The 16,218-nt window shown below is 44.0% G+C and overlaps 1 protein-coding gene across 1 annotated transcript; it reads right to left on the bottom strand.

Moving 5' to 3' along the window:
• Positions 1–5,541: 5,541 nt before the first annotated feature.
• ADRB2 (adrenoceptor beta 2, surface) lies at positions 5,542–7,570 on the bottom strand. Its single transcript, XM_012658249.1, has one exon. The coding sequence runs from the start codon at positions 7,335–7,337 to the stop codon at positions 6,081–6,083; it is 1,257 nt and encodes a 418-aa protein (XP_012513703.1). The 5' UTR covers positions 7,338–7,570; the 3' UTR covers positions 5,542–6,080.
• Between the last annotated feature and the right edge of the window lie 8,648 nt (positions 7,571–16,218).

Raw genomic sequence — 16,218 nt, forward strand, 5'->3', positions numbered from 1 at the left:
TTAATTTAATTCTACTTTTATTTAAAAATATATTTATACACATTTGTATAGCGATGCATAGAATAAAGACTGGAAGCATATACATCATCAAATTTAACAGTCGCTATTTCTAGGTAGTAAAATTATGTGTGATTTATCTCATTTTATACTTTCATATCCTTTTGTTTTGTTTTGTTTTTTTGAGACTGGGTCTTGCTCTGTCTCCCAGGTTGGAGTGCAGTGGTGCAATCATAGCTCACAGCAACCTCAAACTCCTGGGCTCAAGCCATCCTCCTGCCTCAGCCTCCCAAGTGGCTGGGACTATAAGTTCATGCCACCACGCCCAGCTAATTTTTAATTTGTTGTAGAGACAGGGTCTCACTATGTTGCCCAGGCTGGTCTCAAACTCCTGGCCTCAAACTCAAGTGATCCTCATGCCTCAGCCTCTCAAAGTGCTGGGATTCCAGACATGAGCCACAGTGCCAAGCCTTTTCATATACTTCTAAATGTTCTATAACATGTACCTGTTATGATTCTAAAGAAAAAAAAATGTGCTTTAAAATAAAAGCAATGTAGTCAGATGTGTGAAGCTAAAGACTTCCTGAAATCTTACAGAATTTTGGAGAAAGAAGGAAACAGAGGACTCATGTAAACCAAAGCATCTCTCTTCAGAGATGACGAAACAGGTATAGAGAAGGGAAGTGGCCTGCCTGAGGTTACCCAGACGAGCAGTGGCCACCACAGACCCCAGATCTCCAGTCTTTGGGGCCAAAAGACTTTGAAGTGCTCCGGTGATGGCCAGGGACTTGCCTCCCTTCCTTCCCTCCCTGTTAGGGTGACGGAAAGATCACAGGAAGCGCAATGATTCTGAGGGTGGAGAAGGATGTAATAGCCTTTGCAGAGAGGACTTTGCAGCTTTCATTATTCTCTCTCTGGGAGTTAGTAGGTCATTTGCAAAAGGCATGGGAAGAGCAGCTGATGAAAAGGTCTAATAGTTTGGAAAACTGCTTAACCTTATTGCTCTATTTCTGGATTTCCCCCCATGGCCAAGGACTGTTGGGATCCTCATTTCCCTGAGAGGTTTCCTGTTTAGGAATGCAGTGAAACCTCTGAAATCTAGAGGAATTGGGGAGAAGGCCAGCCGGAATTAGGGAACAGTCCGAATACTTTTTAAGGACATTCAGATCTATTGTTTTCAAGGATATAGGATCACAGATTTAGAAGGAGCCTAGTCCAGCCTCCTGCTCAGTGCAGGAACTCCTGGGCTTCATCCCCCAAAGAGTCTCATCTGGGCTTCTCTTGAATGCCTCCAAAGACAGGAGGCTCTCTATTCTGATAACCTATTTTACTCTTAGAAAAGTCTTCCTTTGCCTGAGCTGGGAAGGTTCTTCTGGCCTTCTGCTATTCATATAGAACTGGTAGCTCCTTTTACCCCCAGATGGTCCTCAAATATTTGAAAGCAGTTATCATGCACCAAATAGTCACTTATAGCATACTCTTCTGCAGGCTGACTGCGCCCAGAATATTCAACCATAATTTATGTTACAAATGTCATCAACTCTGAACAGAAATATAAATGGCTATTTCTAAATTGCCTCTAAATGAACATCTATATAAATTCAGAGCTGAGTGGAACTCAAATGCCACTTGCACTGGCCTCATTAGTTTACAGATGAGCCTTTGCTCACTTTTAAGGTCCATTGAAGAAAGCCAGTTTACCCAGCTTTAGAGAGAAAAAGACAGAGAGAGAGACCATTGGGCTGGGTTGAGACCAGGACTCTAGCTGTACGAATCCCGATCCAGGGCTCTAGCAGCTCAGCCTGCCTCTCATAATTCATAAGACACCAGCATTTCTCAAGCTCTTAAAAGTGCTCGGGAAGTTTGTTCTCTTAGGTATTTCAAAAATTCCTCCTTCAAATTATATTTGCACTGTTAGTGAAGTAGAGATTAGCACAGAGCTGAATTTAGTAGACGTTATACTGTCAATGAAAAGGCTCATTCAAAGTGTGTTAACCTCCCTTGCTCTCTGCTGTCAGAAATCACCTCCCTCATTCTAGAACGCTACCTCAAAATGGACAGTGCACCCCTAGGACCACACACGCCTACCAAATTTCTGTAAGTTTCAGCTATCCATCAATTTAGGAGAACTTCGCAACTCTAGAACTGAGAATGGTTTTGCCAGGGCGTAGGGCAGCCTGTGTTTCTGCTTTGTCCTGCTGTGCTCATTTTAGTTTCATATCCTCTTTCCAATTTGGCCCGATTCTCTGATGAAAAGACAAATCAAAAGCTCAGAGAAGCAAACTGTGCACTTTGTGATTGGTTTCCTGTCTTAGTCCCCAATAACCCTGCAGTCACATGCTTGGTAGGGAACATTCCTCCCCACCCCAACCCACAGCGATCTCTCTCTTCTCTCAACAAGGTATTACATTTCCAGTTCTTACACTTGTTCTGGCACGGATTATAAGCTGCCTCATGCTGCTTCCTGGTGTGCATGGGTGCTGGGCTCCACGGACACCGGAATCACATAGACCTGGGTTCTAGTCCTGACTCTGCAACCAGTTGGATTTGGAAAGTTACTTAACTTTTCTGAACCTCAGTTCTCTCTTAGATGAGGATAATTATGCTCCTTATATCATATGGTTGTAAAGATGAAATAATGCTAACAAGTGCCTAACATAGTCTCTAATGTTTGATAAGATTCCACAAAATGGCATCTGTTTAGTATTATTAATATATGCTCCAGAAGGCAGAGACTGCAACTTATGCTTCTCCCATACTGCACATAGCAGGTGCTCCGTAAATGCCCCTGACTGATTCTGGTCTAGTCTCCATTTGGCAGTAGGTTCTTCCTAAGAAACACTCTAAGCATCACGTGGGGACACTTCCTATTCCCAAGCTCCCTTTACCTCAGATTATTTCTCCCATTAATTATCTTAGTGGGGAGGCCCACCCTGTTCTGCCACAGTTCACACCTGTCAGCTTGCATCTCAGGAGAAAGTTCTCATTTGACAGACTCCAAGAACTTGCTGTCCAGGCAAAAAAAAAAAAAAAAACCTGTGTGATGATAAATCCAGCACAAACCTTAGGTAACCAGCATATCAGCAAAGAGAGGGACAAAGGGACACTGACATAATCCTGCCCCCCAAAAGAAACAAAGCAACCATAAAGGAGGTGGAAATCAAGGAAGCAAAGGATTAGGATATGCCTAGAATATTCTTGCTTATCAAGATCCTTAAAGCTGATCCAAGTTCTTGTATTTAAAGTATTCATAAAGGGACCTGAATATGGCTAAACTCCCCTTTCAGCTGGGAAACCAAATTAACATTCATAGATGAATTTTTACCTGAAATTATGTCAGATGACCCTTAATCGAGAGAGTATATATATAACATTGACATTGTTTATTAATGATATTTCTTGTCCACAAGACTTACAAATGATGACAGTTTCCAACTATTTTTTTTGAAACAAGACCACAGGAAATTTCTACATGGAGTGGCTTGAAATTCCTGGCACATCATAAAGAGTTAAGGCATCTCCCAGCTTCCCTAAATGCAGAGGATATCCCGGTGGATTTTTGTGGAGAAAAAGGAACAATTCTTTCTCTTATTCCTCCTTCAGATTATTACTTTATTTCTTGAATTTTGCATTAAGGATCCAAAAGAAAAAAAGCACCTGCTGACATGAATTTGTCATGCCGTAGCCCCAGAAAAAGCTTCCACAATGCGGGTGAGGACAGAACTCATGCCGACATGGTGGAGAGAACACAGCAGTTCTCGGAACAGCAGTCGGGTTCCCTGGCCTGAGCCCTGCTCTGACATCCTTGGCTGCTTACCTTGGGCAGGTCATTCCCCCCTCACAGGCTTTTGGTCTCTTCAGATGTCAAATGCTTTCTACGGGCTCTTCCATGTCCAAGATCCCATGAGGCTACTCGGAGAGTGAAGATTAGCTGGAGAAGCTGCCCAAATCTCTGGGTGTGGGGCCCAGAGCAGTAGAAAGAGAATGTGATAATAGGTATGAAAACTCATGGAGAAAAAGTAAAAGTGCCGAATGACACACACTCTCCAATTCGTCATGGCACCTTCCAAAAACAAGGGGACCTAACATTCTCCTGAGAGCTCAGTGCTCACCCAGACGCCCCACCACTGAGCTGACAGGAAGCAGAGAAGGCCATTGCTTTTCTGGTTGGGGACCTTGGCTGGGACAGAAGGGAAGAGAGGATTGGAGTCAGCTTTAGGAGCCAGTGAAATGGCAATGAACCCTGCAGGCGGATCCTCTCCAGCCCGGCATTGCCAAGGAGGACGATCCACTCCATCAGACCTGGGCCAAGCTCTGGCTCAGACACACAGGCAAAAATAGAAAGGGGCTGGGAGAAGAAATGTGTTTACTTTTGTGATTTCCCCTAATGCGCCTCTTAATAGTATTATAATCTCTCCACCAACAGGCCATTATAACCCACGGGCCTCCTCCATTGATAAGCCCTCCCCAACAATTCATGTACAGCCCTAATGTACAGCCTTCTTAACGTCTCCTGGTCAATACCTGGGCAGCTGGAAGGCCAGTTTAGAAGGCAGCATGATGGAGCAGAAAGAGCACTGGCCTAGGGTCTGGCACTGACTGGGTGAACTATGAAAAATCCCTCTGAGGAACAACAAAATAAAGCACTTGAATTAGAATCCAAAAATCTGTTTAGATTTTTAAAGTTTGTATCAGTGGCTCTCAACCAGGGGCTATTTCACCCCACAGGCTGTATTTGGCAATATCTGGAGACAATTTTGGTTGTTATAACTCAGGGGGTGCTACTGGCATCTAACAGGTAGAGGACAGGAATGGTGGTAAACATCCTGCAATGCGTGGGACCGCCCCCCACCACAAAGAGTCATCTGGCCCTATTGCTAACAGTGCCGAAATTGAGAAACTTTGCTTTATATTGAAGTGAGGAGAGTCAACCAGAGAGGAAAACAGGGACGGAAGGAAAGGAGGAGCAGGGGTTGAAGCCCTGTTTCTAGGTCATGAGGTATTCATCAGTTATGTGTTTTCCAGCTTTTCTCCCTGTGACCAATGCCCTTTTATTTTTCCTGGGAATTCCAAGGCCACGTTTGAGCAGCTTTTTCATAAGAACATCTTCCTTATCCTTAAAATGCCAAGCCCTGATGCAGTACAAAGAGCTCCACTATAAGACATGGCAAAGATAGAAATATAAGCAGTTATGAAACAAGTAGAACTGGAAGGTGGGTGGTGGGGGCGCATAGAGGGACAAAACATATGCCCATAACTCCACTCCTATGAGTCAGTGTTTCTGTGGTAACAACACAGAACAATAACCGTGGGGCGAGCTGAGTTATACCGAGGGCAGGCAGACCTGATTTGGGGCACAAGTGTCAGGAGAGATGCCGGTTTGCAGCAGTAGATTCAAAGGCGAATGAAAGGGTTAAGCAATCAGTGCATGTCATTCTGGTATCATTCCACGTTAAGTCATTGGGCAGTTATTACAAATAGTTACCTGTGGTTTCCAGTGGGGGAGGTAAAGACACTGCAGTCAAGGGGTTTTGGAGAAACAGGTGCAATGCAGACATTACCAAACAATTTATTTACTGTAAACTTTAGACTTTGCTCAGGAAAACAATTGAAGCTGCCCCTCAAGTCCCTGCCTACAAAACCCCATTTGAGCAAATAAGAGGAGCAGGAGACAGTCCATGTTCACAGATGAGAGGTCCGAGATACTCAAGAGCCTCAAGTCCAAGGGTGCAGGAAGGAAAATCTCCTTCCGATACAAACTATCAGCAGCAATATATCACCCCTAATACTTGACCAGTGAGGTAGATACTTGAAAAAGTCATCAAAATACAGCACACCCAAGTCCTCGAGGACTAAAGCTCTTCAGATATAAATTTACAAGTTCTGTGCAAAGAGGAGCTGAACTGTACAAGACACACTCAATTTACAGCTTAAAAAAATAAAAAAAAAGGCAGAAGGATGCCCTTCCTCCTGCATATCTCTATACAATTTTATTCTAAATTTATTACACTCAAGTTAAATAGTCTATTTAGTGTTCTTTTGGTGGTGGGTGGGGGGGAATCTTAAAAAATAGAAAACCTGCTTTACAGCAGTGAGTCATTTGTACTACAATTCCTCTCTTGTGAATCAATGCTATCGTTAGGCACAGTACCTTGACACTTCACAAAGTCTGCCTTGCCTGGGGGGTCCTCCCGCAGCAGTTCGTTTTCCTTCTCCTGCTCCACGTGATAGGTACTCTGCTCCCCTGAGTACTCGGTTTTGCCGTTGCTGTTGTTGGAATAGCCATTCCCACAGGCCTTCAAAGAAGACCTGCGCAGGCACAGAAGCTCCTGGAAGGCAATCCTGAAATCTGGGCTCCGGCAGTAGATAAGGGGGTTGAAAGCAGAATTGACATAGCCCACCCAGTTCAGGAGGATGTAAACTTCCTTAGGGATGAGGTTATCCTGGATCGCATGCACAATGTTGACGATGAAGAAGGGCAGCCAGCAGAGGGTGAAAGTGCCCATAATGATGCCTAGTGTCTTGAGGGCTTTGTGTTCCTTCAGGTAGAACTTGGAGGACCTGCGGAGTCCGTGCCCGCTCCGCCCATCCTGCTCAACCTGGCCGAGGTGCTGCGAGTGGAAGCGACCCTCAGATTTGTCAATCTTCTGGAGCTGCCTTTTGGCCACCTGGAAGACCCTGGAGTAGACGAAGACCATGATCACCAGGGGCACGTAGAAGGACACGATGGAGGAGGCAATGGCATAGGCTTGGTTCGTAAGGAAGTCGCAGCAGGTCTCCTCGGCGTAGCAGTTGATGGCTTCCTGGTGGGTGGCCCGGTACCAGTGCATCTGGATGGGCAAGAAGGAGGTAAGGCCTGACACGACCCACACCATCAGAATGACCACCCGGGCCTTATTCTTGGTCAGCAGGCTCTGATACTTGAAGGGCGATGTGATGGCAAAGTAGCGATCCACCGCGATCACGCACAGGGTCTCAATGCTGGCCGTGACGCACAGCACGTCAATGGAAGTCCAAAACTCGCACCAGAAGTTGCCAAAAGTCCACATTTTCATGAGGATATGGCTGGCCCCAAAGGGCACCACTGCCAGGCCCATGACCAGGTCAGCACAGGCCAGAGAAGTGATGAAGTAATTGGTGACCGTCTGCAGACGTTCGAACCTGGCAATGGCTGTGATGACCAGCACGTTGCCAAACACGATGGCCAGGACGATGAGCGACATGACGATGCCCATGCCCACCACCCACGCCTCGTCCCGTTCCTGCGTGACGTCGTGGTCCGGCGCGTGGCTTCCGTTGGGCGCCAGCAAGAAGACACTGCTGTTCCCGGGCTGCCCCATGGCGCGCAGGCTGGCAGGTGAGCGCACTGGCTGCCGGCGCCTCAGCGCGCGGACCTCCGGCGGGGCGCTGCGGGCCGCGAGCGGACGCCTGGAAGCCTCATTCAGCGGCCGTGGGGTGGGTGTGGTGGGGACGCGTCCTGCACACTCAGCTTGTGGGGCGATCTGGGCTCGCTGTGCCCGCCAGTTCCAGCCTGCGCTCTGGAGAAGCCGCCTCGGAGTGCGCTCTGCCCGTTATGTGCACAGGACTTTAGGGGACCTGCCCTCCCGGTGACGTACAGGAACTTTGGGCCAATGCGGCGCCGGCAGCCCCGAAGGGGCGAGGCACCCCTCCCCTTCGCTCCCCTCCCCTCGCCCGCCCCGCTTCTGGGGCTGGCCCGGGCGGAGCCCAGCTGCTCCCTGGCGGGCGGGCCACCACTCCCTGCAGGCTACCCTGGCTGGCCCCAGAGTGCTAAAGCTGGGGCGAGCGTGCTTACCAGTCAACCCGGGAGCTCTAGGCTCTTCTGTGGCTGCTACCTGTCTGTCCTGGGAGGCTGCGCGGCCTGAGGTCTCAGGGCAGAGCGCAGCACACGGACATTCCCCTACGTTCGGAGAGAGAGAAGAGAGTGCCCACGGGGACACGCACATACAGGCACAAATGCACCCCAACAGACATGCTCAGACTTATGCGGAGCCACAGACACTGAGACACACCCGCCCGGCGGCACCGACATGCACACTCGCGCGCGCTCACACAGAACCCGACAGGCACAAAGTCACCCCTGTCCAACACAGAGACGCGGCGGCCAGAAACAAACACAGAAGCACCCAGAAGCACAAAGGCGTGTTGACACGCAGTAGGAAGTAAACACGTACAGACGCTCGCTTGGACGCATGTGGAGAGACAGAGACACGATGTCCCCATTCAGGTACTCACAACCCCCCTCACCCAAGCACTGGTACATGCCGCTGCTGCCCCTCCCAGTAAGCCGGTATATCCTCTTTCAAATATTTGGGAAGACCACAGGAGGGGACTTCAACAGCTGCAGACGATGATTTCCTCAGCGTACTCACTGTCAAGTACTTTTGGTGCCCTCCTGGGGAATTTGCAGGCATCAAGACAGATGATTTTACCCCTCGGATTTCACTGGGAAAGCTGGGGTACGCATGTATGTATTTTGGGACTTGGGAGGGAGAGAGAAAGTTGTAGGCTTTTGTTTTTCATTCTTGGGAGTGTGGCATCACTAGTTGTCTGCTAGACTGTAGAGGCATTGAAAATGGGATAATTTTCCTTTTAAACACAATTTCTTTAATAACCCTGTTGCAACTAAACAAAAAATCCTCTCATCTGTTGGAGTTTGTTAATCTATTGTGTTGAACCATATGAAATTGCCACTGACTTACAAAAATGGAAATTTGATGTGGTTCTGGTTATTAGGAATGTGTTAACATTAAGAATATTTTGAAACTACAGAAAGCAAAAGATGATTCTTACTTAAAAAAAAAAAAAAGTAAGACCAAGCCTTAAAATTAAGGTCTTTGTTCATGAAATACTATCCTTTGCATCTGGCATATGACTTCACTGCTAAAAAGAAATTAATTATCAGGGTTGAATTTCCCATGTATTAGTGGTGTCTGAAAAACTGAAACTACTTCAAGCAGTGTAACTAAACATATTTTGCAGATTACATAATAACATAACAATGGCTAACATTTAGGGAACACTCTGCTATGTACTTTTCATGCATTATTCTATTTAATCCTTCCCACAGTCCCATGGAGGGGGAATTATTTTTAGCATAATTCAAAAATGAGGCTCAAAGAGGAAAATAACTTGCCCAGTGGCAATGGCCAGGCAGTGCCGGAAGCTGGATTTGAACCCAGGTCTTTCTAACTCTAAGACCTGTCTTTGAGTTTTTTCAATGTACTGCATCATTACATGCTGAAAGGAGCAGAAGTTAGGGAAGAAGCACTACAACTGGAATCCTAATAGCCAGGTTCCTGACTCACCTTTTTAAAGGGAAATCACAAAGAGGGGGCCTAATTTCCTCCATCTCTAAAGGAGGAACAAAGTCACTTCCATTGGAGTGAGAATCAAATTATATAATAATATGCGTGAAAGTGCTTTCTCACATATAAATGTCACACAAATATGCATTGTCAGTAAAGTTTATATGAGTTACTTAGTAATTTAGATTACATTGTTAGTCTTCTCTATTAGAACAATAAAATACTTTAGGACAAAAGTAATTTGGATATTTATTCTAGAAGTAAAGCTCAGAAACAATATTTAATCTACATGTACCCTTCCTTCAATAGCAGAAACTGTCTTTTTGCAAGACAGATGCCTTAAAAAAATATATTTCCCATAAAACCATAAATATTAATTAAGGATCTGTTATGGTCACATAGTTTTCAAAATATACCCACCCCATATTTGTGCTTTCCAAAATTGGCTCTGGTAGGGTGCATTTTAGGAAGAGGCAATGTCTGTTATGTAACAGTGTTTCTTTAAATACACATCTACAACGAATTGTGGAACTAAACCATTTAAAATCTCCTTCCTGTTTGTCAAACTATGGAATAAATAAGCATATTGTTTAACCTTCCCGTAACAAAAAATGAAAGAGAAAACTCTTGTAGGACAAACATTAATTGATGATTTATTTAGATATATATATACAAGTCACTTAAAAGTTTAACTTCATATTTTGGGAAACACCTTTTTAAAAATCCCACAAACACTTAGTCAAGAAGGGAAAACTATTGATGTCAACCAGGACGTTCTGGGCCTTTGCCCACCAGCCTTGACAAATGGACACACTCTCGCTCTCTCTGCTGCATCACCGAGCTGGGAGAAATTTCAAGATGCTGTATTATCACCAAGAATCTTTTCTCCTGACCTTCTTTGAGAATTATAAGGTTAGAGAAAGTTAGACTGGGAAAGCGTTTAATAGATCATTTAGTATATTCCTCCCAGTTTGCAAATGAGGAAACTGAAGTAAAAAATCGAGAAGTGTTCAGTCCAAGGTGGTAGGGAAAATTTGGAGTCCAGATCTGTCTCTTGGCCTCACGAGTTTTCCCTGCCCAACACTGTCATTTCATTTTCTAGCAGAGGAGTTTGAGTAGCACTGCTTACTGCCTTTGTGACCTTAGAGAGTTAATGCTTCAGTTGAACTGGAAAGTTCTTAGTAGACTAAATACACCTTTATCTGATATAAGAAAAAGCAGGCTCTTTTATGGTGATTGATAGTGTCTAATTACATATTTTGTCAATCCCTTAAGACACTGATTTGTCGCTTCCTGCCTGCCAAGCAGGAAAAAAACCCACATTTGGATTTACCTAATGAATGTTTGAACAGGAATAAAGCTCCGTGGTGCTAGAGAATGCCCTTGCTCCAATAGCTGGACAGGTTAGGAAAATCTTATCTTGGGTCTTGGCTTCGACAAGAGTCCTTCCATTTTTATGATCCTCAAGCCGATAAACATCTATAGATTTCTTTCTAAATGATGGTTTAAAATGCTTGTCTTTAATAATATTTCTGTATAGCATTATCTCATTAAACTTAAATGAATTAAAAGAGATTGAAAGCGTGTAAAGTACTTAGCATGCTGTCTTGGAAAAGAGATAGCTTGTTGTTGTTATCTTATTTTTGAATCAAAATGTATATATAGAATGTACATTTATCTTATCAAATCATATGTGTGGAAAGACATAGACGGATGGATGAGTAATTTATTTTTAATTTGAATTGCTGTGAAAAATAATCAAAAAAGGAACAAAACTTGGTTCCTTAGAAAGAAGAATGATTCTGCAAATGACCATTATCATTGAGTTATATAGCTAGATGGGATGTCTGTGGGTTTTGAACGAAGCATCTCACAGTCTAGTCAGCTCTTTACACAATGCATCCACCAAAACTCTCGGAGAGCCATCTCTAGTGATGGCAAGCTCACCAGCCCCCTCTGTAGATGTGTATTTCTCTGACTATCCAGGCAGTGAAATGAAATCCATCTTCTTACAACTTTTACCCATGGCTCTTAAGTCTGCCCCCTTGAGGCCGCTCAAAACAAGTCTCCTCTCTCTTCTATGACTGTCCTGGAGCTTTTGGGAGAATTCATTGAAGTTCTCCTGAGCTTTCTTCTCTTCACCTTAAATGTTGCTTGTTCCCTTGGGTCTAGAGTCCCCTTTACCATCATGGAAAACCTTTTTTATTCATGCTTGGGTTTGTCAATGTCTAAACTTAACATCAATACCTGGAAAGATCCTAGAACAAGTCATCAAACAATCCATTTGCAATCACCTTGGCAACCATAAAGTAGAGCAGAGCAACCAGCAAAGCTTTCCAAACAGCTGATTATACCAGATGAATTTAATTTCCTGCTATGCTAGAGTTTTATGAGACATGCTAATAAATTCTCCACATCTTCGGGGCACCGAGCAAAGGGAGATGGAATTAAATTAAAGCAGGGGAGACTTCAGTTGGCCCTATAAAGGACTCCTTGGCCCAAAGAGAATCAATCATTCAAAGGGGCTAAACTCTAGCAGATTTTCTCAGTTGGGAATTTGCAAGAAAATTAAACCCTACAGAAATTATTTGAGTGACTATTCTTCCAAATTCTTCCAAGAATAGGACATAGGCTATTCCACTCCTAGGGACATAAGAGAGAAACTAAGTCATTGCATACAGTGTTATGGATGCCTTAGGGCACAGTGCTTAATTCTCTTGCTGAATGTGAGAAGGATTGCTTGGAGTCTCCTTTAGGTATAGGAATGAACAGTGTGTGATGATGAATGTATGTGATGTAATATACGTATGTGATGGAAGCAGTTTGGTGCAGAAGAGAGTGCCTGAATGGGGGATTAGGAGACCTAGGTTCTAGTCCCAGAACAGCTATCACGTTCTGGGTAATCATAAAAGAGCCATATTTCTTGAGGCCTCAATCTTCATCTATGAAATGGGAAGCTGGGCTTGGTGACATCTAAAGGACCTTCCTATTCTAAACTGAACAAACTTGCAGTGGGAAGTAAGTACGTACCTTGAGGTCCACTGAGGAGAGGAGTTCCAAATTCTGCAGAGCTACTGTGCAGCAGGCAAACAAAAATTGCCAATATGCTATAAAACGACTCGATTATGGGTTTTCCCCCATGTTTTGACTATTCATATTTCATCATCATGATCTCTGCTATTCTAAATAGTAGGTATACTATGATTTTCTAAATTACTGATTCACTTCTGAAACTCAAATGCATTTATTTTTAAAGAAAATTTTATATCACCGCAATTGCCACACGTGGAAAACTGGTGTCATTTGCCTTAAATAGAAAGTAACCATGAAAACAAAACAATGTTAGTAAATTCTGGCTAGATTTTGTTGCCTGTCAAAATTCTCAGCCTGAGGCTTTCTCTCTTTTTATTGAAAAGAAAGATTAGCAAGTGCTAGGGAGATATTAATGGTATTCCAGCCAAATGGGACTTTAGCCATCTATTTTAAAAGATAGAAACTTGAAGAGGGAATAACTCCTAAGTAGTACACTGTTATTTAATGTACTATTACTGAATTATTTAATATAATTTTTTATTACACCTACAGGTGTCTCAGCCTTGGACTCGAGCTAATGGGATACACGGCTGTGATGGAGGAAGCATGGGATTTGGAGCTGAATGGATCTGGGTTCCGATCATGGCTCTGCCCTTAACCAGCTGTGTGCTTCAGGCAACATGCTTTAGCCATCTGGGCCTCAGAGGGTACAGGTGTAAAGTGAGGATAAAATGCCTTGGATGATTGTGGAAGGAATAGAAGAAATGGATGAAAAACTAGGTTTGGAAAAGAAGGGAGAGAGCCAACACGACAACAGATCAGCATAACTTGGATTGCCTGGGGGGTGAGTCAAAGGAGGGGAGCCTCCTTTGACTAAGTAAGCAGGGTCTGAGTGTGGCTGTAGGACAGGAAGGGGTGATGAGTTCAGATAAGACCATATTGAATTCGAGGTTTTGGTTGGACATCCAAATGGGAGCTAAAAATATAATGATTAGGAGATAAATACATTTGGAGTGATGTGTCTATGGGTGGTCATCATGACGGTAGGGGCATTCCCTGAATAGCAGCACTCTCAGAGGATGTTTCTGATCATTAAATGAAACAATGTGTTTAAGGAACTTAGCACAGTGTTTCCAAAAAGTATTTATTATTGTCATCATCATCATTATTATAATCTTGGATTTTCTAGGACAGCTTCGATTTCTGGAAATCATATCAGTTTCTCTAAGGGTAGTCTTCCAAGTGAATAAATAAATTGATCCAACAAGGGAAAAATCCTATATATATACCAAAATACTAACAGTGTTAACCTTCGGGGTGGGTTTGGAGGGATGTCTTAGGTTGGATTCCTAGCTGCTGCCTGTGAATGAAGATTTGTGTGCAAGGGATTGAGGAAGGAAAGCTCCCAAAAGAAATGAGTCAGGAAGTAGGAGAAGCAGCACAGAGAGGGAAAGAAGCAATGGCAAAGACCCAGACGTAGCCTGAGTCTGGGAACAACCCTGGAGCAACCCTGGAACGAGCTGCTTGGTTCGAAGTCCTGCCTCCTCCAGTTCTCAGCTGTAAAACCCTAAACACGTTACTTAATCTTCCTGTGTCTCCCTTTCCTTATCTGTAAATTGGGGCTGTTTATATTATCTCACAACCTCATAGAGTTGTTAGGGAGATCAAAAAAGTTAATATCTGTAAAGTGGTTAGAACTGGCCTGGCACATAATTAGTGTTCAATTAATTATTGATAGTAAACCTAGAGGAGCTGTGGAAAAGTCTTTTTGCGTGCATCTTCTTGGACTGAAGAACCCTGAACCCCAAAGCCCCAAAGTGCAAACTGTCCAGAGCTGGAACCAAAAAAAAAAAAAGGAAATGCACCATGTCTTGTGGTCTCTGGAGGAAAGAAGTGGAACTGGGCATCTAGCAGTATCTTGTGGAGAAGAGAAGAGGAGGTCAAGAGGCAGGGCTGAAGGGGAGATAATGGGAGCAGATAAGATGGATGATAGCTGAAAACAGACAAAGGAAGGAAAGGAAACAGGGCCGTGTTTCTCCAAAGCAGTGCCTTCTACTGAGGGGAAGATCTCACTGGGCCAAGGAGAGGAGGTCGAGGTGCCCACCTAAGGCTAATCACTATGGGGTGGTGGAAGATACCCTGGGCCTGGAGTAAGGAGAGCTCTGTCCTGGCCCTCCCACCTACTGTGCGACTGCCCTTCTCGGGGCCTCAGTTTCCTCATGTATAAAGTGATAAAACCTAATCAAGTGATCTTTAAGCACATCATAGTTGATTGGTAGTTGTTAAGGAGTCTGAAGGACAATAAGCATGGTTTTTGCTTATTAGGTGTATATTATTTACCGGAAGCTGGGCTGGGCACCTTACATACATATTCTCTTCTCTTATTCTCATTTCTGTACAACCTTACAAGATAGGCATAGTTATTCCCATTTTACAGATGAGAAAACTGAGGTTTAAAGAAATTAAGCAGACTGTTCCAGGTTGCACAGTAGATACTAGGAGGAGAAGGGCTTCAGACCTAGCTCTGCCTGAACAAGCCTCAGTCTGCACCACCAACACGGGATTCGGATGCAACAGCCCAGGCTCGAGAAAAGGGTGAGTGTCCAGGCTGCTGAGAAGGAAGTGCCCTGGTTGTCAGGGTCTTGCAGCTGAGTTTTACCAGACTACTGGAGCAAAGAGGCAGCATTTTCCAGTCACTTACGGGAAAAAGGCCAAATGGCCAAGATTTGGGGCCAAGCACCCTGGTCACGATTTCTAAAAAGAGAGGGAGGATGTCAGGTCTTGGAAGTCAATGGCCATGAGCCTCTGGGCTTCACCCATGCCCCTTCCCTCACTCATAGCATTCTCCCCAGGCCACCTCCTTTTCTTCTCCCCTCGTCTCCTGCACTGGTCCTCACCCCCAGTACACCCACACACTCACACACACACGCACTCACACTGGGTCAGCTGCCTTCAGGAAGACTTACTGATCATACGGCGGGTTAGATGCCTCTCCTGTACGCTTTTCTATCGCCCCATATGCTTGTCCCGCAGTACCATTTATCCTGTATTATCATATTATTATTATTATTCCCCAATCTACTTGCTAATATAACTTTCTTCATCTTTGTATCCCTAACACCCCAGCACAGGGTCCAGAATACAGAAAGCAAGTATTGTACCTGTGTGTGCACTCAAACACACACACACTTCCAAAAAAGTACCATATGAGGGGTAAGGGACATAAAGAAATGAATGAGGAGGGAGGGGCTTTGCAAAATAACCATCATGTAACGTAGTAAGTGCTATGATAGAGCCAGGAACTTGATTTTATTGGCAACAGAGGACTAATTTAGTGCCCCATCTCCCACATAAACACTGGGGAGGATGCCTGGGGAAGGCTTCCAAGAATAGCAGGTGAGCTTTGAATATAACATGGAATCTTCAGCCAAGGGACGAATGGCATTGCTAAAAAGAAAATAAATTGGCAAGGTTCTTTGGAGAGTAATTTGGCAAAATTTATTAAAATGCAAGATGCATATATCTTTTCACCTAGAAATTTCATTGCTAGAAATTTGTTCCTTAAATGTCAGGTGTGTATGTAAACATATTGTTTCAATTTTGTTTGTAATAAAGATTAAGAAAGATTAATTGTTCAGAAAGGGAAAATATCTAAATAAATGAGAAGAAACCCATATATTGTGATGTGTAGTTGTTAAAAAAGAATTAAATTGTCCTAAATGCATTGACTCAGGAAGTTGTCCTTGCTTTATCATTAAAATAAAAAAGCAAGTTGCATGTCAGACTGTATGAAATGATTTCATTTTTGTTATGTTAGAAAAACATATGTATGAGAGTTTTGGGGTACCACTAAGCCACTACT

Source organism: Propithecus coquereli, unplaced genomic scaffold (genome assembly GCF_000956105.1).
Source record: "Propithecus coquereli isolate 6110/MARCELLA unplaced genomic scaffold, Pcoq_1.0 Scaffold58, whole genome shotgun sequence".
Lineage (NCBI taxonomy): Eukaryota > Metazoa > Chordata > Mammalia > Primates > Indriidae > Propithecus > Propithecus coquereli.

Bases quoted from the DNA above. Each gene is read 5' to 3' on its own strand.
- ADRB2 (XM_012658249.1), bottom strand. From the start codon at position 7,337: ATGGGGCAGCCCGGGAACAGCAGTGTCTTCTTGCTGGCGCCCAACGGA.